Raw genomic sequence first — 26,109 nt, 5'->3', positions numbered from 1 at the left:
AGTAGCAAAGCACAAGGACAGATGTCTTCACTGTGTCTGGTTGTGATCCCTAGGTTGTGCCAATCAGCTTTCATATGATGTTATTTCTAGCACTCACTTTTTGCTTGACAGTTAAGCCTTGCTTCTTATATGTCACAGCACAGTCCAGAGTGACTCCCATATATTTTGATGTGCTGCAATGCTCCAGTGGGATTCCTTCCCAGGTGATCCTCAGAGCTAGAGAGGCTTGTCACTGATACATTGACGGGATGACAAAAACATGTTTTGGTGGTGATACCTAACGCAACCTGTAGTCATCAACCTGTTTGTGGTTTGTGTGCGCATGCGCATTGTGGAGTACAAACAGGAGGCGAGCCCGGTAGAGAGGCGTGCGCATGCGCAATGTCCAGTGTACCTTCCCTGCTCCTTTCGCGGCCTTCGCATTCCAAGCGCCTGCCGCGGAGCCCCGCCTCTTTCCCCTCCCCCGTGTCCTGCCTCGGCCAATAGGAAGCCGCTTCCGTTTAACCCCTTGTGGATCGGCGCTGAGGAGACACTCTGAGGAGAAAAGAGGACGACGAGGAGGAGGAGGAAGAGGAGGCGGAGGCGGCCTTGTTCGGCTGCGCTTCGGCATTTCCAACCGCCGCACCTCGAAGCCTGGCAGCCATACTCTTACGCGGGAGCCAGCCAGAAGGGCAGCGACAGCGGGGCCGGGCCTCGTCCGCCTTCGTCTCCGTTTATTTCCCCTCTCAGAGAAAACGGCGGCCTGGCTGGGCTGGACTGACTGACGCACGAAGCGGAGATGATGCCGGTGAGCGGAGGGGGCCTTTGGGACGGGTTGCTGTGGTGATTCCACATTTAAGGAACCGAAAGGGCGCTCAGAGGCAGCCTTTTCCGTAGATGTAATGCGAGCTGATACCGCTTTAATCGGGATATTGGGATTCGCAGTTTGGTGTAGGCAGACCTTGTGAAACTACATCTCTCACGATTCCACAGCATTGAGCTGTGGCAGGCAAGAGTGGTGTCAAAGTACATTAATTCTACAGTGTGGATGCAGCCCCTGCCTTTCCTTCTGGACAGATCCTGATTCTTATCTATATATATACAGTAGAATCTCACTTATCCAAGCCTCGCTTATCCAAGCTTCTGGATTATCCAAGCCATTTTTGTAGTCAATGTTTTCAATATATCGTGATATTTTGGTGCTAAATTCGTAAATACAGTAATTACAACAAAACATTACTGCGTATTGAACTGCTTTTTCTGTCAAATTTGTTGTAAGACATGAAGTTTTGGTGCTTAATTTATAAAATCATAACCTAATTTGATGTTTAATAGGCCTTTCCTTAATCCCTCCTTGTTATCCAAGATATTCACTTATCCAAGCTTCTGCTGGCCCGTTTAGCTTGGATAAGTGAGACTCTACTGTAGTTCTATAATATACTATATATACAGTATATATATGTATGTATAATTTGTCCTATTATGATCCTATTATATATATATAATTTACCCCTTTATGATACTGTCAAACACACACATATATAATGTATCATGTTACAGTAGAGTCTCACTTATCCAACACTCGCTTATCCAACGTTCTGGATTATCCAACGCATTTTTGTAGTTAATGCTTTCAATATATTGTGATATTTTGGTGCTAAATTCATAAATACAGTAATTACTATATAGCATTACTGTGTATTGAACTACATTTTCTGACAAATTTGATGTCTAACATGATGTTTTGGTGCTTAATTTGTAAAATCATAACTTAATTTGATGTGTAATAGGCTTTTCCTTAATCCCTCCTTATTATCCAACATATTCGCTTATCCAACGTTCTGCCGGCCTGTTTATGTTGGATAAGTGAGACTCTACTGTATGATCCTATTACATACATATACAGTAGAGTCTCACTTATCCAACATAAACGGGCTGGCAGAACGTTGGATAAGCGAATATGTTGGATAATGAGAGATTAAGGAAAAGCCTATTAAAAACCAAATTAGGTTATGATTTTACAAATTAAGCACCAAAACGTCATGTTATACAACAAATCTGACAGAAAAAGTAGTTCAATATGCAGTAATGCTATGTAGTAATTACTGTATTTACGAATTTAGCACCAAAATATCACGATATATTGAAAACATTGACTACAAAAATGCGTTGGATAATCCAGAATGTTGGATAAGCAAATGTTGGATAAGTGAGACTCTACTGTATATATGTATATATGATGTATCATATTATGATCCTTTTACATCCTATTATGATCTTATTACACATATTATATATATATATATATATATATATATATATATATATATATATAATCCTATTATGATTATATATATATTTACTAAATTATATGTTTATATAGTTTATCCTATTATGATCCTATATATTTTATTCATATTTACTTAGGCCTAATACGCCATCGAATCTAATTTGGACCTCCATTTTCAAAACTCTGAAACCTAAAAAAGTATTTATCATATGCAAATCTAATGCACACCCTAATTTTGGGAAGGTAGTTTAGTAAAAAAAGGTGAGCATTAGATTTGAGTAAATATTGTATATATATATATAATTTATCCTATTATGATCCTATTATGATTACATGTGTATATATTCTATTATATATATTTTGCTCGTATTTGAGTCTAACACACCACTGAATCTAATGTGCACCTCAGTTTTCAAAACCCTAAAACCCCCAAAAAAGGATTCACCGCATTATACAAATATAATGTGCACCCTAATTTTGGCATGGTAATTTAGTCAAAAAAGGTGAGCATTAGATTTTAGTAAATACAACATATATATAATTTATCCTATTATGATACTTACATACATAAACATATGTAATAGGATCATAATAGGTTATATTATTATATTATTATATATATTATTATTAAGCACCTATTAAGATGCCCTGACAGAGGGGAGGAGAGAGTGCATACCTTGTTATCTTCCCTGCAAAAATGAACATATGAATGAATAAAAATGTATGTGTGTTTATCTTGGAGCGAAGAAGGCATGATTAGCCATGTCTACATGAAAGGGCGTCACATTGAGGAAGGGACCAGCTTGTTTGCTGCTGCTCTAGAAAATAGGACACAATGGAGCCATGGATTCGAATTGCAGGAAAAGAGATTCTGCCTAAACATCAGGAAGAGGTTCCTGACAATAAGAGCTATTTGACAGGGGAATATGCAGCCTGGGAACGTGGTGGAGTCTCCTTCTCTGGAGGTTTTTAAGCAGAGGCTGAATGGATGACCATTTGTCAGGAGTGTTTTGATTGTGTGTTCCTGTATGGCAGAATGGGGTTGGACTGGATGGCTGTTGTGGTCTTGCCCAGCTCTATGGTTCTATGAAATAATAAAAGAGTGCACACCATCCTGTCAAGTCCCTTTCCCCTGCCTCTTTTCCATCCTTCCTGCCTTCCTGGATGTGACAGGGACATCCTGCTGGAGCTTTTTCCTCAGCCTGACAGACCTCCTAGATATAACTTTGTATCCATTTATTCCACCATTCACAACTTGAAAATTTTCTTCAGTTCAATCAGTTAAACATTTTAGACAAGGGACACCATTTTACCATGCTTCACGTGACATCTTATAGTTGGGAGAGACCACAGGGGGGCATCTAGTCCAACCCCATTCTGCTGTGCAGAAACAACTAAAGCACTCCTGACAGAGCCACCCAACCCCCTATTTAAATGTCTCCAAAGAAGGAGAGTCCATATGAGAGTCTCCAAGCCAATCTGTTCCACTGCCAAACAATTCTATTTGACATTTGGTATGGAGGTTCACATGCAATTTAAAAGATGCTACATATATATCACACTCATTGTGAAGGGAACGCACATGCATGTTCAGGTATATTGCAGTTTGACAAGCAAGGATGCTACATTTAGGCCTGACTTAATACTAAATATGTATTTTAAAACATATTTGTCTAAATTCATATTTGATGGGCTATGAATATATTTGTATTGTCACACGATGTGACTTGAGCATCCACAGATTCTGGTATGGACCAGCACCCCCTCACCAAACCTCAGTGGATATCAAGGGCCCACTGAATTTCCTTTTGGCAAATACATGAAAAGCTTATGTCTTCTCTGTCTTCCTTCTCCCTTCTTTTTCTTTCCTTTTGGGAGGGGACATATGCAGGTTAGCTGCTCTCTCTTCTTTCTGCACTCCAGCCCTCCCACTCTCCCGCTTGGGAGAGAGATTTAAGCTGCTCCTGTAGAAATAAAAACCTAATCCATGATTATTTCTAACAGCAGCTCCTTGGGAGCTTATCCTTTTTGTGTGATTATTGCTTAAAGGTTAATTTCAATGATGATGATGATGATGATAAAAATAATAATTGATTGCCCTTTTATTTATTTAATATCTCATTAAGGAGGGGAGCAGTCATTATAAAAGAACTGTGAGATGTACATGTGTTTTAATCTTTTCACTGTCAGACATATATGATTCTGACCTTGTGAGTATGCATCAAAGTGTGCATTTTGAGGTGCGTGACAGGAGTAGGACCAGAGTGAGATACATACAGGCTGCAGTCCAATGCATACTTGCATATGAATGATGTGCAGCTTGCTGAACCCTTCAGTTGTGCATATTCTCTCCAATGGATATTCTTAATTAAGAATGTCCCATTGAATAAATTCAGATTTATATCTGTTGAATTCTCTGCTTGCCTATCTGTCTGTCTGTCTGTCTGTCTGTCTGTCTATCTATCTATCTATCTATCTATCTATCTATCTATCTATCTATCTATCTATGGAATCTTTCCCCTTCCTGGAGATGCATCCATGCTTGCAGCTGGTATTTTTGCTGCTCATCTCAGCTTAAAATAATGTGGTTTGACATTTCTTGTATTAGTATAATATTTTGTTTTAAGAAATCACTGTTTCTTTGGAAACATTTTCGTTGTTGGTGTAATTTTCTTCTAATGTAAAGGGAAAGAATGTACTGCTTTATGTATTATGTATTTATAATTAGTGCTTAAGTGTGGTGAATTATTCATTTATTTGGTTCAGGTACAGTACTATCTTTTTCTGAACTGGTCTTTGGTATTTGAAAGGAGTGAGTTTAAAGACGTTAAAATTTCCAAAATCATTTGGCATCCTAAAAATAAGGAAGGGGATTCCCTGCAGTACTCATTAGGAATGCAGGAGAATGCTTGTCTAAGATTATGTGATGAAATAGCATGCAACATTTTATTAAGAAAAATGCAGGAGCAAAATAAAGAAGATCTCTGTTTTCTGATTTAAGAGAGCATGAGAACTACAGAAAATGCCTGTTTTCAGCATAAATATTATTACAAATGGACTATTATTTTAATTCCCAGCAGAGGAAAAGAACCCCTGCATTGTACAGTGATTTTATATTAGAACTGGCAAATAGATGTTGGGATGAATGGAATTAAAAAGCCTCTAGAAAATACTTACATGCATGAAATTCTTATGTAATGCATGCAACCTTTTTGCAGATGCAATCTATTAAACACCTCCTGTAGAATATATCCCACCAAGATGTATGAACATAGTGCTAATAAAAAAATCCAGTCTAATGATTTGGGCTATCAGAGCCATAGCATATAAATATACAAAACGGTACATGGTTTTAAAAGGTAGCTGTAGAAATTTTGCAGTCAGTTTACAGATATAGGCCTGAATCCTATTTTTAATCCCTAGCAGAACAAACCCATTAAATTAATGTGGTTTGCTTATGTATCCACTCACTATTTAACAGTTGATTAACTGGATCTGCACCTTCTGGGAATAGCCAATAGGATTCAGGCAATGGTGTGTGGCTGAAAGCATAACTTGTGTCTTCTGAGTGTAGTATTGTATACATAGGCAGTCCCCGAGTTAGAAACATCTGTCTTACAAATGACTCATAGTTACAAACAAGGGTGAGACAACAAGATGTGAGAGAAATCTACCTTTAGGAAGGGAAATTCACTCCTGAAAGAGTTATCATGGGGGCAAGGTGTCTCAGTTGAAGCTTTCGTTTTCACAACAAGTTAATTTTTTCAAAATCCAATTATCACAGGGACAGAAAGTAAGGTAAAATCTTCTGAACAGGGGCACAGACAGCAAAACAAACACAACAGGGGTGTTAACCCTTCTCTATCCTTTCCAAAGCTAATATGTATATTTATATGTGGCTGGAGCTACACTTACAAAATGTACCTGCTACAATTTACAAACAAGAACAAACCTACAGAACCTATTTTCTCATAACTTGGGGACTGCCTGTCTTTGATTTTAGGAGCAGTTCTGACACATTGATTTAGTTTTTATTATAATATCCATTTGTTAGTGTTTAGATTTCATATTCATTTCATTCTTGTATTACATACTGTGCCATATGAGACCTGAGTCATATTAATGATCTTTTGATGCTACTTCAGTAACTTTTAGAAAAAATAAGGCTGATATAATTGGCTCTGAAACTCTATTTATGGAGATATTTTGAATAATTACTAGTCATACAATAATATCCTTTACTTCTTCACAATGCAGTAAATTTTGCCTACAAAACCTGAGATTACAGTGCAACTCTGCCTTGACCTTCGGTATTATAATGCTTTATTATGAAAGGGTTATGCATATACAGTACCATATTTAGTTGTTTGATGATCTAACCTTGTGAATGAAGAACTAAGTACAAGCAGAAATACTTTGATTTGACCACAGTAGTTTTGAGTCCATGGCAGCAATTCTCAAACCACATAGAATTATTTAATTCCATTGAAGTCCCTGTTGCAAAGCTTCATTAAGTGCTTATGTTCTGTAATAAAAAGGCTGGTGTAATCAGATATCAGTCTTCTTGTACCACAATATTGAAAATAATGTCTTCAGAGCAGGATACCACATAGAAAATTGCAATGCCATATGCTGCTTTGGAGGAAGGAAGCCTTTGTATAGAGCAACTCTTTAGCCCATCCCTTGTGCCAGGAACCCACAGATTTGTCTTCCAGCAGTAGAGGAGGAAACATCCTGTTGTGGGTTGCTCCTCTTTAAGCCAGTGTTTCTTTTCAACCCAGGATGGAGTGTCATTTCCTTTTGAAAGTAGCTTTGCTACCTACAGGCAGTGACCCAGACATAGCTTTTCCCAACTCATTCTCCCTTAGTTTCAGTATTTTTCAATTCCTTGCTATCCTATTTCTTTAAACGGAAGTTTGCATAGGGAAAAGCATTATAAGTTATTTTGTACTGACATGTTAGTCCTTTGTATCTGCTGATTCTGTATTTGTGAATTCAACCATCCACGTCTTGAAAATATTTTTTAAAAATCCAAGACTCAAACATTAATTTTGCCATTGTATTAAGGAACACCATCATATATAATGGGACGAGCATCTACAGATTTTAATATCCACAGGAGTCCTGGGACTACATTTCAGCAGATACCAGTGCCCTACTGTAATGCAATCAAAACTCCTATTATGAGTTGAAATGTGAATATTTCCATGAGAGGAAGTATGGAGAAAAGATCTATATCCTACTCTATATCCTATCATTTGTTTCTCTCCTGCTCAATGCAGTCTGGATAGAAAAATTATTGGATTAAGGTGGATGCCTTTTTTGTTATACCATTATATGAATTATTAGTGGGTTGCATAATTGTCCCTGTGAAATGCTTAGCTTTTTAGATGATTATTTAACTTTTCTATTGTAATTGTATAATTATGTAAAATAAGGGGTGGGTAACTATTGGGGTGCTCCATGCAGTCATGCCGGCCACATAACCTTGGAGGTGTCTACGGACAACGCCGGCTCTTCGGCTTAGAAATGGAGATGAGCACCAACCCCCAGAGTAGGACACGACTGGACTTAACATCAGGGGAAACCTTTATCTTTTTAACTATTGGGGGATATTGGAAGGCCGCATCCCTGGCAAAAAAAAGTCCCAAATGTCATAAAGGCCATTGCTTCTTAAATTGTGACATCTACCTTAATTCAATCTTCAGTTCAAAAAAATCTGGCAACAGAAAAATATTTCTGAATGTCACCTACAGGTTGTTTTACTACCTCATCACATGGGGAACCCCCCCCCCCCCCTCGGTGCCATTTTGCCAGCAGGCATGGTGAAACAGCAGGTGTTAGGGGGACGGCAACGCTTCCCCCATCATACAGGGGAAGCATTGCCTAAATAGGGAAGAAATGTGCTAGTTCTATTAGAGCCAGCACAACATGCTTTTACTCCTGGTTAGGGGTGGAGGCTGCCATTGTCTGATGGCTGCCATGGAGCTCCGACCCTGAAAAAGGCTCTAAGCTTCCTAGGATGCTTATTTTGAGCAATGTGATGAGGTCCTTAGATGTGACATGAATTTGTTAGCAACAGCATGCACTATATACATTGGATTTGTCAGAAAATGCTTCAGCTGAACTTCATAAAAAGGAAAATCAGCCTGTTTAGCAAGCCTTGCAAATGCCTATTTATTTTCAGTAAATGTTTGCTTTTTATACCTATATACCTGGGGTCACATAAACATTTATCAGGCAGAAAGAGGTCAGGAGTGGAAAAAGTTTAGGAAGCCCTGATCTAGGGAATATGGGAGCAGTTTTGTCAAGTTAATGGGCACCCTGTACCATTTTGGAACCAGGAAAAGTTTATTTTACAGCAAGATATGATCCAGAAGTAACTTGTAGGTAACTTCTTGTTAGAAAAAGTTATCCACGAGGCCTAAAATAGTTTAGGAGAATACAAAACCACACAAAATTACCTCTAGCCCCTTCAGGGCATTTGTGGGTATTCTGGCAACATTTTGAGGGATCTTAGGAGCCACAAAAACACTGCTGGGAAGCTACATATGGTCTACAGTCCACATTTTTCCAAACTCTGCCCAAGCCCCTAGGCCAGTGGTTCTCAACCTGTGAGTCCCCAGGTGTTTTGGCTTACAACTCCCAGAAATCCCAGCCAGTTTACCAGCCCACAGGTAAACTGTGGGGCCCACAGGTTGAGAACCACTGCTCTAGGCCAAACAAGGTGCTGCTTTTAAGTTGTATAAATACTGTAGAGGTTGTAATATGTTTCACACTCTTTATTTTTACTGAACAATGCTCCCCAAGTTCTTTTGGCCCTGGGGGAATCCCCCCCCCCCCAACATTGTGAGTGTCTTTTAGGCTTGTCTGGTTTTGAAAAACTTCTTTTTAGATTACAATCACACTGAAAGCTTGTAAAATTGCTCTTCAAAATCTATGGTGGTGCAAGGAGCGTTTTATAGTTTTTTAAAAAATGGATGGGAACAGATATGGTCACACTGTGTCCAGAAGAGTTTGTGTGTTGCCCTTGGACATGTGAAAGTTGGCTGCTCCTGCTAGACTGAGATAAAATGTTAAGCAAAAGAGCAGTGCTTAGAATTCACTAGGACTATGTGGTGCCATCATGTCTAAATTCTTATCTTGAATTTAATATTACAGTGTATTAAATCAAAATGAAATTTTGTTACTGAGGGCAAAACAAGCCCATGTTTTAAATATGTGGTCTTTTCAGTATTTCTAAGAGTGATATTTGTTGAATGTCAAAACACAGAATCTCATAATTTTAGATTTTCCGGTGTGTCATGGTTTTCCCAATCCCTTTACAATAAATGTAGAAGTAGATAAAAAGAAAATACAAACTGCACTTCCTATTTACAGTTTCTGTTTGAACGATTTTTTGCAGTGTTTTATAGAAAGTAGAAGCATGAGCCTGCATGGTGTAGTGGTTTGAGTGTCAGACAATGACTCTGAGACCAGACTTCAATTCCCCACTCATCCATGGAAACTCTCTGGGTGACCTTGGGTGAGTCACACACTCTCACAACTCTTCGGTTTCCAAGCACCTGTGTAGATTGCAAATTTTACAAGGAGAGAAGCATCTGTAAGGATGATTCTGTCTGCACTCCCGGATCTATCAATAACGGTTTGACAAAGAAGAAAGGGGAACTGAGATTTTCCAGCAGAATACAACTTGGACACCTTTTGGACTACCCCAGAGTTCCCCAGGGGCTTTGTGTGGATTAGTAGTTGTCCTGTTTTGATATCCAAATTTAATTATGTTCACATACTGGAGAATGCACGGAGACAAGTAAGGTAGTAGCGGTCAGATAGAAGTCACATTCAGAAACTATCGTGGAGGCTCCTTTTTTGGAGGCTTTAAAACAGAGGCTGGATGGCCATCTGTTGGGGTGTACTTTGAATGCGATTTTCCTGCTTCTTGGCAGATTAGGGTTGGACTGGATGGCCCACGAGGTCTCTTCCAACTCTATGATTCTAATGGAGTTATTTTTAAATAGATAGGAATAGTGAAATAATTATGATATTATGCTAAAATTCAGCACAAAAATGTTCAGTGATCCGTGGTAAGACTAAACAATATGGTTCAGGAAGATTAATATTCAAAATAATTGTGTGTATGTACCTTTAAGTTTCCATGAACTTCACAGGGGATTTTATTTAAAGCAAGGAGTGCTCAGATATGGTTTTGCCACTTTCTTACTGAATGACTATTTAGTCAAAATGGCTGTTTTGACTGTAGTTGTGTTTGAAGAGTGAAATTAGTTGTTAAGGAAATTTGTAAGTGTGCTTTGTTAGGATAGGAGCCCCGGTGGCAAAGTGCTTTAAAGCACTGAGCTGCAGACCGAAAGGTCCCAGGTTCAAGCCCCGGGAGCGGCGGGAGCGGCCGCTGTTAGCTCTAGCTCCTGCCAACCTAGCAGTTAGAAAACATGCCAATGTGAGTAGATCAATAGGTACTGCTCCGGCGGGAAGGTAAAGGCGCTCCATGCAGTCATGCCGGCCACATGACCTTGGAGGTGTCTACGGACAGCGCCGGCTCTTTGGCCTAGAAATGGAGATGAGCACCACACCCCAGAGTCAGACATGACTGGACTTAACGTCAGGGGAAATCTTTACCTTTACCTTTTGTTAGAATATTTCCAGAATTTTTTTTTAATTTGAGTTATGTTAGATGTAATTTCTGTGTTGAGGCAGCTGGGCTATATTTCCTATTAAGCAATGCTGTATTTTTCTCTGTTATTAAATCTGGATGAAAGAACAGATTCTTGGAAAGTTTAGAACTAGTTAGTTAACCAACAGGTGAACTGTTATTTCATTAGATTGCTTTCTAACAATGTGGGTTAACCCCTAAAATTTTCTGTTTTATTCTGAAATTAAGCCCCATGCTTTGAGTTAATTGGTTTTAAGTTATTAGAATTTATTGGAGTGGGCGGCTGTTCTGCCTCTCATGCTTCTTCCAGACACCTCTTTAAATAATAAGGTTATCCAGTCCCTATTTGTGCTAATCCCCAAGATGCATGCCAATGTCAGTTCTGATATTTACTTTAACCGTGGCTCCCTACAATCCCTGTTTAATTACAAAAACTCAAGGAAGAAATTAAATGCATTAATAGTTACACTTTTGGATAGACATCCATTCAAAATTTTGTTGTTAACTGCCCTCAAGTTGACTTATGGTGACCCTATGAATGAGAGCTGTTCAAATCACCCTGTTATCCGCTCCCTAGTCAGCTCTTGCAGACTTAGGGCAGTCACTTCCTTGATTAATTCTATCCATCTGAAATGCAGTTTTCTTTTTTTCCTGCTGCCTTCTACCATACCAAGCATGTTTGCCTTTTCTAGTGAGTCATGTCTTCTCATAATATGGCCAAAGAATGGCAATCTCAATTTAGCTTGGCTTCTAAGAAGAGCTTGCTTTAGGACCCCAGGACATTTTTGTGCACCCAGCTTTGCCCTCTGCGTTGCTAAAATAACAATATTTCAAATTGTTGCACGCATTTAACCCGTTAGCAGCACTTCCCTACAAGCTAAGAGTGGTGGGATTTTACCTTTCAGTCTTAAAGAGCTTCTGAAAGGGTCTGCCTTCTTAAGGGACTCTTGCTGATTGAAAAAAAATCACCTTCCTCTATCTCAAACTTTTCATCCTGTGGACTACTTGAAAATTGTTCTGTGTGTGGCTTGATGTACCACTTAATATTTTTTTTGTCCTACAAATTAAAATAGAATAAGCATAGACTTGTGTACATCTTGGTAATTTTTTCACAATGGCTTCTATCATGAAAGAAAAGAAAAGAAAGAAAGAAAGAAAGAAAGAAAGGGAGAGAGAGAGAAAGAAAAGAAAAGAAAAGAAAAAGACAGACAGACAGACAGACAGACAGACAGACAGACAGACAGAAAGAAAGAAAGAAAGAAAGAAAGAAAGAAAGAAAGAAATCAAATCGTGGGGCTAATCATAGTTTATTTATTTGGCAGTGTGGACCAAGCGAATGAATCTCATGGACCACTCTGTCAATCACAGGCTCTATAGTTCTGCTGTAGTTTGATCTAGGTTGTTATAAAGCAACCAGTGTATCAAGTACTGGTTCTGAACCAGGAAGGCTGCAGATGTTGTTAGATCTCAATAACCACAATCCTTCACTACTAGTTATGGTAGCTGAAAGTTGAAGTCCAAAAACATCTGAAGCCTTCTGTATTTCCTGATCATTCATATAGAGAATGAAACCTTCCTGGGGACAGTAGTTCAGAACTTTTGCAGCTTTGAGTAACCCGAAAACAGTTACCATTACATAATAACTCCACTTGTTATTTACTTACACTATTTACTGGCAAATATTTCTTGAAAGTTCAGTTAAACATCCCTGGGATCAATTAAACATCCCTGGGTTGACATCTATGGGTAAAGGAAATACTTTGCCTTAATTCCTAAAAAGGTAACTATGCCCCTCTCTGACTAGAGTGTTGAAACACAAGAGCTTAATCTGTGGGCCTAAAGCACTATTTCTCAACCTTTGGGTCCCCAGGTGTTTTAGTTTACAGCTCTCAGAAATCCCAGCCAGTTTACCAGCTGTAAGGATTTCTGGGAGTTGAAGGCCAGAAATCTGGGGACCCACAGGTTAAGAACCACTGGCCTAAAGGATGCACAGGCCCTCTGTACTCTCTCTACCATAATGTCGCTTCTCTCCTTTTTGAATGCTTAGGCAGGAAAAGGGTAGCAGGTAGAGGTGGCTGTCCCCACAAAGTGGCTTTGATGCATTCCTTCTCTGCAGAATGATTATTTTTCTACAGGTCATCTCAAATCCATAATTTTTGACCTCAAATCTGCCCTTGACTTATATGTGTAGTTCATTTATACATGCTATATAAGGTATACTATCAGGTATTTATACCATGAGTGAGTTAATGAAGTAGCAATATTATAAGCACTTTTGTTCTCAATCTTTTGAAGAACTGACTGCTTATGCACCATTATTTCAGCCAGATAAAAATGAGTAGAAGTAATAAATTACCCAGGAAATGAGATACTGAGTATGGTGAAAATCTCCCAATGTAGAATGCAAGTATTGTTTCTTCACAATAACATCTCTAAATTAATAATAATTGACACTTTATTGGATATCCGTGTTTATCTAAACAGTAAAGTGCAGTATATAATTGAGTATAAGTCGAGGCACCTAATTTTACCACAAAAACTGGGAAAACTTATTGACTCGAGTATAAGACAAGGATGGGAAATGCAGCAGCTACTGGTAAATTTCAAAAATAAAAATTTCAAAAATAAAAATAGATACCAATAAAATTATATTAATTGAGGCTAAATGTTTTGAATATTTACATAAAAGTGTAATTTAAGATAAGACTGTCCAACTCTGATTACCATATATATACTCAAGTATAAGCCAACCCGAATATAAGCTGGTCAGGACCCTCATTTAAGTATAAGCCGAGGGGGGCTTTTTCAGCTCTTAAAAAGGGCTGAAAATCCAGCTTATACTCGAGTATATATGGTAATTTCTCTCTATATCTAAGGAGAATACAAAGTAATTTCACAATTTGTGCTATCTTTTATATCTGTAGTTGATGCCCCAAAATGGTTTTGAATTGTGACACCATGGTGTGAAAGTATTGCATTTAAAATACTATTCTCCATTGTTTCAAGCCTTCAGTTCTAATTCCATAGATTGTTTCAACCATGAGTGCAGTAACTTGCTTTTGGACTCAAAACAATAATATTTCTCATTTAGTGGGATTTTCTGCCATATTGTGTCAAACACAATATACAGTGTTCCCTCACTACTTCGCGGTTCGCTTTTTGTAGATTCGCTGTTTCACGGTTTTTCAATAAACTCTAAAAGAATATTATAAATCATATAAAATTACAATTTACAGCCTAAGGAAGGGAGGAAGGAGAAGCCGAAGGGAGAGAAAAGGAACCCAAGCAGCAACGGAAGGAGAAGGAGGCGATCTATCAACATATGATTGGTTGATAAATACTTAAAATAGTGTATAACTACTAAAATAATGTATAAATATATAGTGTCCCTACTTCATGGATTTTCATTTATTGCGGGTGGTCCTGGAACCTAACCCCTGCGATAAATCAGGGAACACTGTAAATGTCTTGGGCCATAGCATAAACAAGCCATTAAATCCATCTCAATATATATTTCTGAGCATCTGCGCAGATTTGTGTTTTGTTTCTTTTTATATCTTCTTTATGAAAACTTTGGTTATACGCATAGTCTTAGATTTCCAGATGTAGAAAAAAATACAGTATATTTATATCGCAGCTGGTGTATGTAAAATTAGGACAAAATCAGAAAAGTAAAGTACAGAACGAGCTCAGGTTTGCTAGAGAGATTAAAAACAATAAAAAGGGCTTTCTAGTTATGTCCATAGGAAAACACTCTCTTTTCCTCAATCTTTTCCCAAAAGGTAAATTTTGTTCAACTGGGGGATAATGGAGTACAGAATAGTTAAAAAGGCATTATAGGAATATCTGGCTACTTTAAATGAATTAAAGTCTGCAGTGCCAAATTAATTATATCCAAGAGTATTAAAAGAACTGGCCATTTATTTGAGAATTCCTGGAGAGCAGGAGAAACCCCTTTCCCATCTTCAACTGTGGACCCAAACAAAGAGGACCCAAATAATTACTTTCTAGTCAGCCTGACATCAATACCAGAAAAAATTATACAGCAGATAAAACAGTCTATGATCACTTAGAAAATGAATTCCATGCTCACTAAAAGTCAACATGAATATATCAAAAAGAAATCATGTCAGTTTATTCTTATCTCTTTTTTTGTCAGAGTTTGGTAAATGAAAGGAATGATGTGGTTGAGCAAATCTTGATTTTGTTAAGGCTTTTGACAAGGTATCCCGTGATAAATTGGATCCCACTTCTTCCTTATTATATACCCATAGCTATAATGTACTCAAAAGATACTTTTAGAACCAAGAGAAGCGGCAAATAACCTGTATGAACAAGTCTAAAAAAATGCCCTTCGTGAATATGTACAACTATATATGAGCAGGGTATACTTAACTATGTTTACTATGCAGTTTTCTTCAATCAAAATGACTAGTCATGTTAGGTAGTATTTATGTTCATGTGGGATCTTCTTCCTGAACAAAACACTCAGCTGAATTTTACCAGGTGTTGTACTGCATTCTGGAGTCTAGTAAGTTTTGTCTTCAATATGGGATAATATTCCAGTACTGGGAACTTTCCTCTCTTTTCCATTCTTGCTTGATGTGGGTTGCAAAGTTGGGGTGGGTATCATACTAAAAACAAGCCAGTATAACTCAATAGGGGATTTGATTGCAGCAGATTGAAAATAGTCAGGAGCAAACTTGTACACTGAACATGGGATTTCTAGTTACGAATCCTGCTTACCAGTGTCACTTTCTCTTACATTGTAGAAATCTTTAGTACCTTTGATCATGTGTCACAGCTACAATTGTAACTAAAATATAGGTTGATATTCATTTTTTACATTGATTTTATATAATTGGAAGCCAGAGCTATCCTATACATAGCTTTCTTGAAGCATGTTAAAATAAGTTTGAGTGAACAGCGAGGGAATCAAGTTTACTTTTTCTACTAAAGTAATGTGACAGTAGTCTTAAATTTTGCCCATTGTTTAGATACGACATTTCATAAAGTAATGCACAGTTAGCAGTACACACTTGATGAAAAGAACTCCTCATATAACCTTACCTATTTAGGCAAAACCCATTCCAGCATATCTCCTTGCTGTCACAACTGTGCTCTGCCTTCTTTCATTAGGCTGTCTTATCTTGGCATGTCATTACCTCTTGTATTCATTTCCCAGCAGACCAGAGGAATAGCCATTTAAGTAGATTCACACACTGTAACGTGTGCACCAAAATTATTTCTGATTCCAGCACTCTATTTTTTATTACATTTTATTTAAAAAAATTGAAATTTACTGATGAATATTTTAAGAATGATTCTTGAAAGTGTATTAAACACATCAAAAGAGAATACTTGGCAACTGGGAAGAAATGGTGTCAAGCAAAGAAACGGGAAAATAAACAAAATAATGAGAAGAAAGGTGAGAGTGAACTGAGATAACTGGCTTTATTCTTTTATTCTTTTACATAGTATTTTCATCAATACCTTCCGGTTCTTGTCTTTTAAACAAGCAATGCTTATTTAATTTTTAGAGATTTATATCTGTTCTCTCATTCTATGTTTACATGTGTAGTTGTTTTATAATTTGTTTCTTTGCTTGTATACATTAATCCTGTTGTTGCAGAATAAAGGATATTAATAATCATGGTCACGGGAGGTCATGAAAAGTAGCCATATCTGTATCATATTTGGTATTTTGTAGCTTAGAATTTACAGAATTAGATTGTAGATATTTGTAATAATGACCACTAGAAGTTTGTGAGAAATATCTTATTATCAGCATACATCCTCCCCTACTTCTTTTGCTTATAGTATGCTATGAGTTACCTTAAGCTTCATTTGGTGGGATGACAATAATTCACTGCTGTTTGTAAAAATGCATTATTATGGTTTTAATCTTGATATTGGTAAACCATTTTTTTAAAAAAAATCCCATTTCTCCCTCGTGGTGTCTGTGGAATCAGCACATATGATAGGTATAATCAATACCATATGTGCGGATTCCACAGATAACCACTCGAAGAAACACGGTTACAGGTAAACAACTCATATTTCTTAGCAAAGGAAACTTTTATTTATTACTCTCAAATGAGTGTTTATTGAAATAATTCTGTCATGAATGTAGCTGTTGAGTTGTATCACAATGTAACACTACTCTTCTGATGGTCTTATGTACTTCACAAATGAGGGCATGTTCAAGAGATCACTTCTGGTTTTGTGTATCTTGACAAATATTTGTAGGTTGGCAAGGCAATGCATCCTGTCATATTGAACAAAGGTATGTAGAGCTTAGATATTGGCAAGGTTGATCCTCCCTCCTTGACCTGGCAGTAATGATTTGTAAGGTCATGGCTTAAACTATTTTTCACAAGTGACAGTTGTGTTTTTTTAATTTCCTGTGCCTAGAAACAAAATAAAAACATGAATTGCCTTGAATACTTATTTAGATATATACTGGCCATCCTGTACTTAGGATGCTATATCAACATATATCAAGGTGAAAAACACCCTTAATATCACATACAAACACATTTTGATCATTTCATGTGATTATTGTTTTGTGCAGTTGGAGATTCATTTACTGTTTAGAACTGCTACTCTTCTTTGCATATTATTTATTTATTTATTTATACCCCACTTTATTTCTTCCACAGGAGACTAATAAAAGCTTCAGCATACAATTTAAAATATACAAATATGCAAACATTAAAACAGGATTAAATATATAAAGTATTTAAAAATTTCCACTTAAAAACCATGACATAGATTTTGTAACCTTAAAGCTTTATATCCTAATGTGCTAAACGTCCACCAAATTATGTTGGGATGGTCACTCCAGCTTTTATTGGGAATGAGCTATCATCATATGAACTAATTTATGGTTTATTTTTACTCTGAACTGAACCCAGCCTTGAAGTTTGATCCCATTCTGAATTAAGGTTTCATTTTGGTTATTTTGTCCTTGGTTGTGCCCTGTAGCCTAGAAGCCTCTACCATCCCAACCTCCCTGTGAGTTGCTCATTTTCTTCTTTCTGGCAGAGAGATTTCCAGTATCCTGATGTGACAAGACCCTAAGAATTACATCTTCCTTGGATATCTGTACCCAGGATGCTGTCATTTAATTCCTATGACTTCTAATGCCCCTCCTGGGATATCAAGATACCCTGAAATTACAGATTCAGAGATTTAGTCCCTGAGTTGCTGTTGGGAAAGCCTTGAAGATTTAGTGCAGTAGTTCTCACCCTGTGGGTCCCCAGGCGTTTTGGCCTACAACTCCCAGAAATCCCAGCCAGTTTACTGGCTGTTAGGATTTCTGGGAATTGAAGGCCAAAACATCTGGGGACCCACAGGTTGAGAACCACTGGTTTAGTGCTAGGATGTACATCCTGTATCCCTCTAAGTCAGTGGTTCTCAACCTGTGGGTCACTGGATGTTTTGGCCTTCAAGTCCCAGAAATCCTAACAGCTGGTAAACAGGATGGGATTTCTGGGAGTTGTAGGCCAAAACACGTGGGGACCCACAGGTTGAGAACCACTGCTCTAAGTCCTAAAGCTCTCATCAGTTTCCTGAAACCCCATTACCTCTGTTGTATCCCACCCCAATCACTCAATTTCCAGCTGGTTTCACTCATAGATTATTATTTTCCCATTGCCACTAGCACTGAGGAAATGATAATCTGTATCGGGATCCACAGGTATATCAGGATTATTGAGAGTCTCTTCACTCATCAGCGAAAAGAAGAAATTGCTGGACTATGGGTTTGACCTTCCAGCCTTGCATCACATGTAGCCCTTGGTGTATAAAAGATGTTATTTTGATCTAATAATAATAGACTTTATTTAACGTATTTGTAATCTAGTGGAAGTCCCAGAGCAAGGCCTTGCTGCTATAGATGTTTGGTGACCTGGATAAGCAGTAGGAAGGGGTGGTGCCAAACTGAAGCCTATGAGTGGAGAGAGTTTGATTTGCATTATAATTTAGGGCTAGTAATAACAGTCTCTTTAAGGTCTCTCATTCATAGAGATATAGAGTTGGAATAGATTTCAAGGATCATTCAGTCTGATCCCCTGCCATGCAGGACTATGCACGTAAAGTACTCCAAAGAGATGGCCATCCAGTATTAAAGATTTCCATAGAAGAATTCAATACACTCTTAGCCACAATCAAAACCTTTAACTGTCAGAGCGTTTTCCCTCATATTTAAGTGGAATCTCTTCTTTAAATAAATTGGTTCATATTTTAGTTTCTGGAGCAACAATCTATATTTGTGCCATGTGAAAGGAACCCAGATAATTTATGTCTGTTTTAAGTGACAGCAGATAGCAATCTCTCAACAGCCAAAATGTTATGCCTGTTTTGTGGTGGTTCCAAATCAGGTGCTGCCTTTTTCTTGGGATGGCATGGTGGAAGAATTCATCACCAAATGAGTTTATGTTCCTGACTCCTTCTTATTTGAGCCTTTACTAGTTTAATTGAGGGTGAAAACAATGGTATTCCCCATAGTAACCTATGGATGCGAGAGCTGGACCATAAGGAAGGCTGAGCGGAGGAAGATAGATGCTTTTTGAACTGTGGTGTTGGAGGAAAATTCTGAGAGTGCCTTGGACCACAAGAAGATCCAATCAGTCCATACTCCAGGAAATAATGCCCAGCTGCTCACTGGAGGGAAGGATATTAGAGGCAAAGCTGAAGAACTTTGGCCACATCATGAGAAGACAGGAAAACTTGGAGAAGAGAATGATGCTGGGGAAAATGGAAGGGAAAAGAGGGGCCGACCAAGGGCAAGATGGATGGATGGTATCCTTGAAGTGACTGGCTTGACCTTGAAGGGACTGTGGGCGGCGATGGCTGACAAGGAAGATCTGGCGTGGGCTGGTCCATGAGGTCACGAAGAGTCAGAAACGACTGAACGAATAAACAACAACTGAGGGTGAAGGACACTTTTTCTACAACCACCCAAGCTTCATCTTCTTTCCAATTTTACTGGAGGTGAAGATTTTCCTCCTCCTGTCTCTAAGGGCACCATGTGGATTTGCATTGCTGCTACTGAGATGCCTCATGATTAAACTAATGATCAGACATAATAGAAATAGTAATGATGGTTAAAAACTGTGTGTACATATACATACTATGTGTGAGTTTGTGTGCATGCTTAAATAAACTAATGTGGTTTGCTTGCTCAACCAAATAAGCAATACTATATCTATGCTTTGTTCTGCGATGTGAAGTAAACATATAGTGAAATAATATATAGGCTTTGTAAATTAAATAAATGTGCGTATTGGCAGTCAAAAATGAGACATATGGAGAAAGGAAGAAACAAGAACTATAGATAGGATTTTTAAAAGAATGAATTACACCAAGAAAGAAAATCTAATGACCCTGGGGACAGTTTGGGTTACGAGGGAAAAATATTCTCTAAAACGAACAGGTTAATGAACAGATTTATTCAAATTAACAAGAAAGGGAGACAATATTATTCAAAAAGACAAAAGTTTAGGGAAGAAGAGTATAATCATTAAGCATTTGGATGTTTAATCTTTATGGATTTGATTATTCTCAGATTATTTGCTGCCACTCCCACTGGTGCCCTACACTATTTTTCATAGAGAATTTGATAATGAGTGTTCATCTTGAGCTGTGTTCCGCACATGTGTTGCCTCAATCACTCAGTGGCTCACTCAGGTAGGAGAGATGGAGGGAGATAGGATGGGGCTGGAGGAGTAAGGTCCAAGTGGATCTCCAGGGCAGACTGTAAGAGAGTAGTCACTTTAAGAACACCTGTCACAGCCCCTTCCTGCTGCCTTTGCCTTCCTCTTGGTGATTCCTTTCTCCCTGCTCGAGTGTGCTCTTCTCTTCACCCGCCTTACTCCATCTGTTCTAGAAATTCACACACAACCTGTCCTCTCTCCTCCTGCTCTCTCATCCCTCCCCCAATGAGTGAGTTAGTGCATTAAGGAACAGTTGCACCCTCCATCCTCCTGTCCCTTCTCTTTTCCTTTCCTTCCACCTGAGAAAATAAGTGAATGAGAGAACACATCTACCCTCCTTTCTCCCAGTCTCTCATCCCATCTCCTTCTCCCCTCCCAAATGAGTGATTGAGCAAGCAAGCAAACCAGAGAACACATATTCCTACCTTCTCCTGCCATCCCATCCTTTTCCTCTGCCCATCTGAATGAGTGCACAAGAAAACGTATGCACCTTTTCTTCTCCCATTCTCCTTTCTCCTTCCCTTGTGTCTGCTTCAGTGAGTGTGTGAGGGAACATATCTGCCTCTGTCAGGACCCAGGCTGCAGAGCACCAATAACCATGCGCAGAGGCCAGAATCTATCTAATATCTTTATTAAAGGAATATATAAAGTCAGTAAAAACAAGTGAAGAATATAGTTCAGAAGTAGACCTTCCAGAAAAGGTCAAATATAGTCCAGGAAAACAATGTCCAATATGTGATATTAAAGACCAAAGTTATAATCCACTTCACCGAAACACACACTATTTGGCAAGCAATAGTGTGGGGAACTGTCCAAAGTCTTTGAGGCTTAAGGTAAATCCGAAGGAAACTGGAAAACAAGGCTTGAAACTGAGAAGCAAGGTCCGTGGTTTAAAACGCAAGGCAAGGCAAGACTTGAAACTCGGCAAGATCAAACTGGAAACAAGGCAAACATGAATCAAGAACTGAGTCCATAGAAGTCCATGGTACAAGGCTGGGCAGGAAACTTGATCAGGGAACTGGGAACTGGAGTACGAAGTCTACACACGATCTCACTCCTCAAGCCGACGAATTGACTCCGCAAGGAATTCTTTGCGGCCAAACACCTATATAGGATCTTGTTTTCCCGCCAAGGAACACTTTCTCTGGGGAACAAGAAACGAAACCTATACTGTGTCCAGATGCATGACTCCTTAAAGTTTCCCAAGGGAAACAGACTTAATCAGCTAATTGTCTGGCAGCTATCCTGCCGCTCCGGCGAGTCGCCTCTCGAGCGCCTCTATCTTGATTATAATAATCCCGGCGAGAAAATGGGGGAGATTTCTGCTCAAGGCTTGTTTGGCTGACTTCTTGTGGGCAAACATCTTGCAGGTGCAAGGGCTCCAAATCTGGCAGAAACGGTGGGAAACCCAAGTTTTCCTCTTCATCTGCCACAATAGTACTAGGAACGGGACTACATGGCCCATGAGTCATCACAGCCTCCTTCCTCCTGGTCATCTTCCCCTTTATTTTTATTTTATTTCTTGTGTCAGAAGTGAACCAAGGGTACAAGTTGTAATGGATTTGCAAACATAGAGATTTCTTTACAGAAAAAAACTAGTTCCCCCTGAACTAGTTAGATATTTAGAAGTGACTTTTGAATCAAATAAAACATATGATTTTTTTCTATGTCTTCTGTTCATCTTTGGGCAGATCTTCATTTTATAGTCTGAAATTAATGTTTACCTAGTTTTATCATGTTTCTCATGCTGTGACTATTAAAGACCAGTTTGTCAAGTTTCTGGACCAGGCTGTGTTTCTTGGTCATATGTGTAACCCAGACATGTTGCCACTTTAAAATGATGATTTCTGTATGTTGTTTTTCTGATTCGCAGATGATATTAACTGTGTTTCTGAGCAACAATGAACAAATTTTGACTGAAGTGCCAATTACACCTGAAACCACTTGTCGAGATGTGGTGGAATTTTGCAAAGAACCAGGAGAAGGCAGTTGCCATCTATCTGAAGTTTGGCGAGGAAATGGTAAGCAGTCTTTCAGGAACAAGTTCTTCAGCACTAGGTTTTGCTTTTTCTGGCTTTTTCATGCAGGATTGCATGACATATGTAGTTCATTCTCACTAAGGATAACTGCAAGCCCTTCTAGAATAATTGCAAGTCTTTCTAGAATTTATTAGTCCTGACACTTTCAAAAGTAAGGCTGTCATGCATTTTCTTCCATGCTTCCACAGTCTTCTTCCATAGGCTCAAAAAGAAGACTCAATTCCAGAAGGTCAGGAGAGCCTTGATTATTTGAAAATCAATGAAGTAGTAATAACAGAATTTGTTGTTGAAGGCTTTCAAGCCTGGAATCACTGGGCTGCTGTGATTTTTCTGGATTGTATGACCATGTTCCAGAAGCATTACACTAAATGTACAAATGTTGTGAAGAACTTATTTTGGTTTTACCTTACTGGTTAGAATAATAAAATCATGGAATTTGAAGAGATCACATGTGCCATCCAGTCCATCTCCTCTAATGTGCACCTGCAATGCAGGAAAAGCACAATCAAAGCACCCCCAACAGATGGCCATCCAGCCTCTGTTTAAAAGCCTCTTAAGAAGGAGCTTCCACCACACTCTGAGACTTTGAGTTCCACAACTGAACAGCTCTTACAATCTAAAAATTCTTCCTAATATTCTGGTGGAATCTAATTTCCTGTAATTTGAATCCATTGCTCTTAGTTCTTAGTTTCAAGCCTGCTCCCCCTTCCTTACGCCATCTTTTCAGATACTTAAACATTGCTGTCAGTCTCCTCTCAACCTTCTCTTTTGCAGGCTAAAGATATCTAGCTCTTTAAGCCGCTTCTCATAGGGCATGGTCTCCAGACCTTTGATCATTTTAGTCATTCTCTTGTCAATATCGCCCTTAGATTGTGGTGTCCAGAATTGGACACAGTGTTCCAGGTGAAGTCTGGCCAAAGAAGAATAGAGGGGCATCATTACTCCCCTTCTAGACACTATATTTCTTTTGATGCAGCCCAAATTCCCATTGGTTTTTTTAGCTGGTGCATCACAATGTTGGTTCATATTCAACTTGTTGTCTATAAAGACTCCAAAATCTTTTCCACATGTACTGTTGTTGAGCCAGGTGTCACCCATCCTTTATCTGTGCGTTTCATTTTTTCTGCCCAAGTGTAGTATATTACATTTTTTCTTGTTGACCCAGTTCTCTAATTTTAAAGGTCATTTTGAATTCTAATCCTGTCTTCTGAAGTATTAGCTATCCCTTCCAATTTGGCGTCATCTGCAAACTTGATAAGCATGCTCCCTAAACTTTCATCCAGATTATTAATAAAGACTCTGAACAGCATTCAGCTTAGGACAGAATCCTGCAGCATTCCACTAGTCACTACTTTCCAGGATGAAGAGAAACCATTGGTGAGCACTCTTCGGGTTTGGTTGCTTAACCAATTATGAATCCATCAAGCTGTAGTATTGTCTAGCCCACATTTTACTAGTTTGTTTGCAAGAAGATCATGGGAGAACTTGTCAAATGCCGTACTGAAATCAAGATACTCTACAGCCACAGCATTCCCTGACTGGACGGTAATTGTTTGGGTCCCCTTTTTTTCTTTTTTAAAGATAAGGACAATAGTTGCACTTCTTCAGTCTGCTTGGACATCTCCTGTTCTTCAAGTATTCGCAAAAATATTGCCAGTGACATTACTTCTACTAGTACCATCAATACTTTTGAATGTATTGAATGTAGTTTATCTGGCCCTGGATACTTGAATTCATTTAGAGTAGCCAGGTATTCCTGGACTATTTCTTTACCTATTTTGGGTTGCATTTCCCCTATTGCCTTGTCTTCTCCATATTGTTCAGTTTTTGAACACTGATTTCCTTTTGGGAAAATACTGGGGTAAAGAAGGTATTGAGCAGTTCTGCCTTTTCCCTATCCCCTGTTAGCATTTCACCACCTTCTCCACACAGAGGCCCTACCGTTTCCTTGTTCTTCCTTTTTATACTGACATAATATTTTTGTTATTTTAATCTCTCTGTCAAGCCTGGGCTTATTTTGTGTTTTAACCTTTCAGACCTTTCCCCTATATATGTTGATTATTCATTTTCATTCCTCTTTGGTGATTTCTCCCCTCTTTTATTTCTTGTACGTGTCCTGTTTAAATCTTAGCTCAGTTCTTTGGACATCCATTCTAGCTTCTTTAGACTTCTGTTATTTTTTCTCCTTTTTGGCATGGTTTGCAATTGTACCTTTAGTATCTCATTTTTAAGAAATCCCCATCCTTCACTATCTCCGGGCTGTGGCGCAGGCTGTTGAACAGCTGCAATAAATCACTCTGACCATGAGGTCATGAGTTCGAGGCCAGCCCATGGTGGGGTGAGCACCCGTCAATTAAAAATAAAAAATAGCCCCTGCTCGTTGCTGACTTAGCAACCCGAAAGATAGTTGCATCTATCAAGTAGGAAATAAGGTACCACTTATAAAAGTGGGAGGCAAGTTTAACTAATTTACGACTTGGAATGAGGAAGTGCCTTCAGAGTGGATGATGAAGCAGCTGTTCCCCCCTGCTCGACCATCCCCTCAGGAGAAGGTTAAATTGCCTCTGCGTCTGTTTGTCTCGGTCTCTGTTTGATGTATTTATGGGCATTGAATGTTTGCCCTATGTGTGTATAATGTGACCCACCCTTCGGGGTGAGAAGGGCGTAATATAAATACTGTAAATAAATAATAAATAAATAAATCTCCCTTCTCTTTTAGTATTGCTATCCATGGGATCACACTCAGTAGTTTTCTAAATTTTCGGAAGTCAGCTCTCTGCATGTCTGATTTTTGTTACGTTTCCCTTTCCTTTGTATCACAAACTCTAGAACAGTGGTTCCCAACTTTTGGACCTCCAGGTGTTTTGGACATCAGCTCCTAGAAATCCCAACCAGCATACCAGCAGTTAGGAACTGTGGGAGCTGAAGTCCAAAACACCTGGAGGCCCAAAGATTGGGAACCACTGTTCTAGAAGAGCATGTCATTTCCACCTAAGGATTTCCACCACTTCCACTCCATTGACCAGGACCTCAGTATTGATTAGAATTAGATCTAGAGTAGCTTATCTTCTTGTTGTATCTTCCACCTTCTGGAGAATAAAATTGTCTGCAAAGCAAGGAATTTATTGGGTTTTGTACTCTTGATAGAGTTTATTTTCCAACAAATATCAGAATAGTTGAAATCTCCCATTACTACTATATCTCTTCTTTCTGCATATTTGGTTATCTGTTCAATGAGGGCTGCATCCAAGTCTTCAGTCTGTCTTGGAGGTCTGTTTCGACCAGCACAACTACATCTTTTTCAGTTCTCACTATTCTTATTCAGATGCTCTCAACCAGGCTGCCTGGGTTTAAGACCACACCTGGAATACTGTGTCCAATTTTGGGCACCGCAGATGAAGGGAGATGTTGACA

General features: G+C 38.6%; 1 protein-coding gene across 5 annotated transcripts in view; it reads left to right on the top strand.

Moving 5' to 3' along the window:
* The first annotated feature begins 503 nt into the window (after positions 1–503).
* ppp1r13b (protein phosphatase 1 regulatory subunit 13B) overlaps positions 504–26,109 on the top strand; it is a 76,028-nt gene continuing 50,422 nt past the window's right edge. The window contains exons 1-2 of one of the 5 annotated variants that reach the window (XM_062968530.1): positions 504–787; positions 22,530–22,677. In XM_062968530.1, the coding sequence (XP_062824600.1) occupies positions 779–787; positions 22,530–22,677 (157 nt within the window). In that variant the 5' untranslated portion in view covers positions 504–778. Of the gene's footprint in view, positions 788–16,145; positions 16,366–22,529; positions 22,678–26,109 lie in introns of those variants that run through there. The other 4 variants (XM_062968529.1, XM_062968528.1, XM_062968532.1 and 1 more) reach the window with 4 other exon arrangements.

Source organism: Anolis carolinensis, chromosome 1 (genome assembly GCF_035594765.1).
Source record: "Anolis carolinensis isolate JA03-04 chromosome 1, rAnoCar3.1.pri, whole genome shotgun sequence".
Taxonomy (NCBI): Eukaryota; Metazoa; Chordata; class Lepidosauria; order Squamata; family Dactyloidae; genus Anolis; species Anolis carolinensis.
The sequence above is the reverse complement of the archived record's forward strand: the minus strand, read 5'-3'. Positions and strand labels throughout refer to the sequence as shown.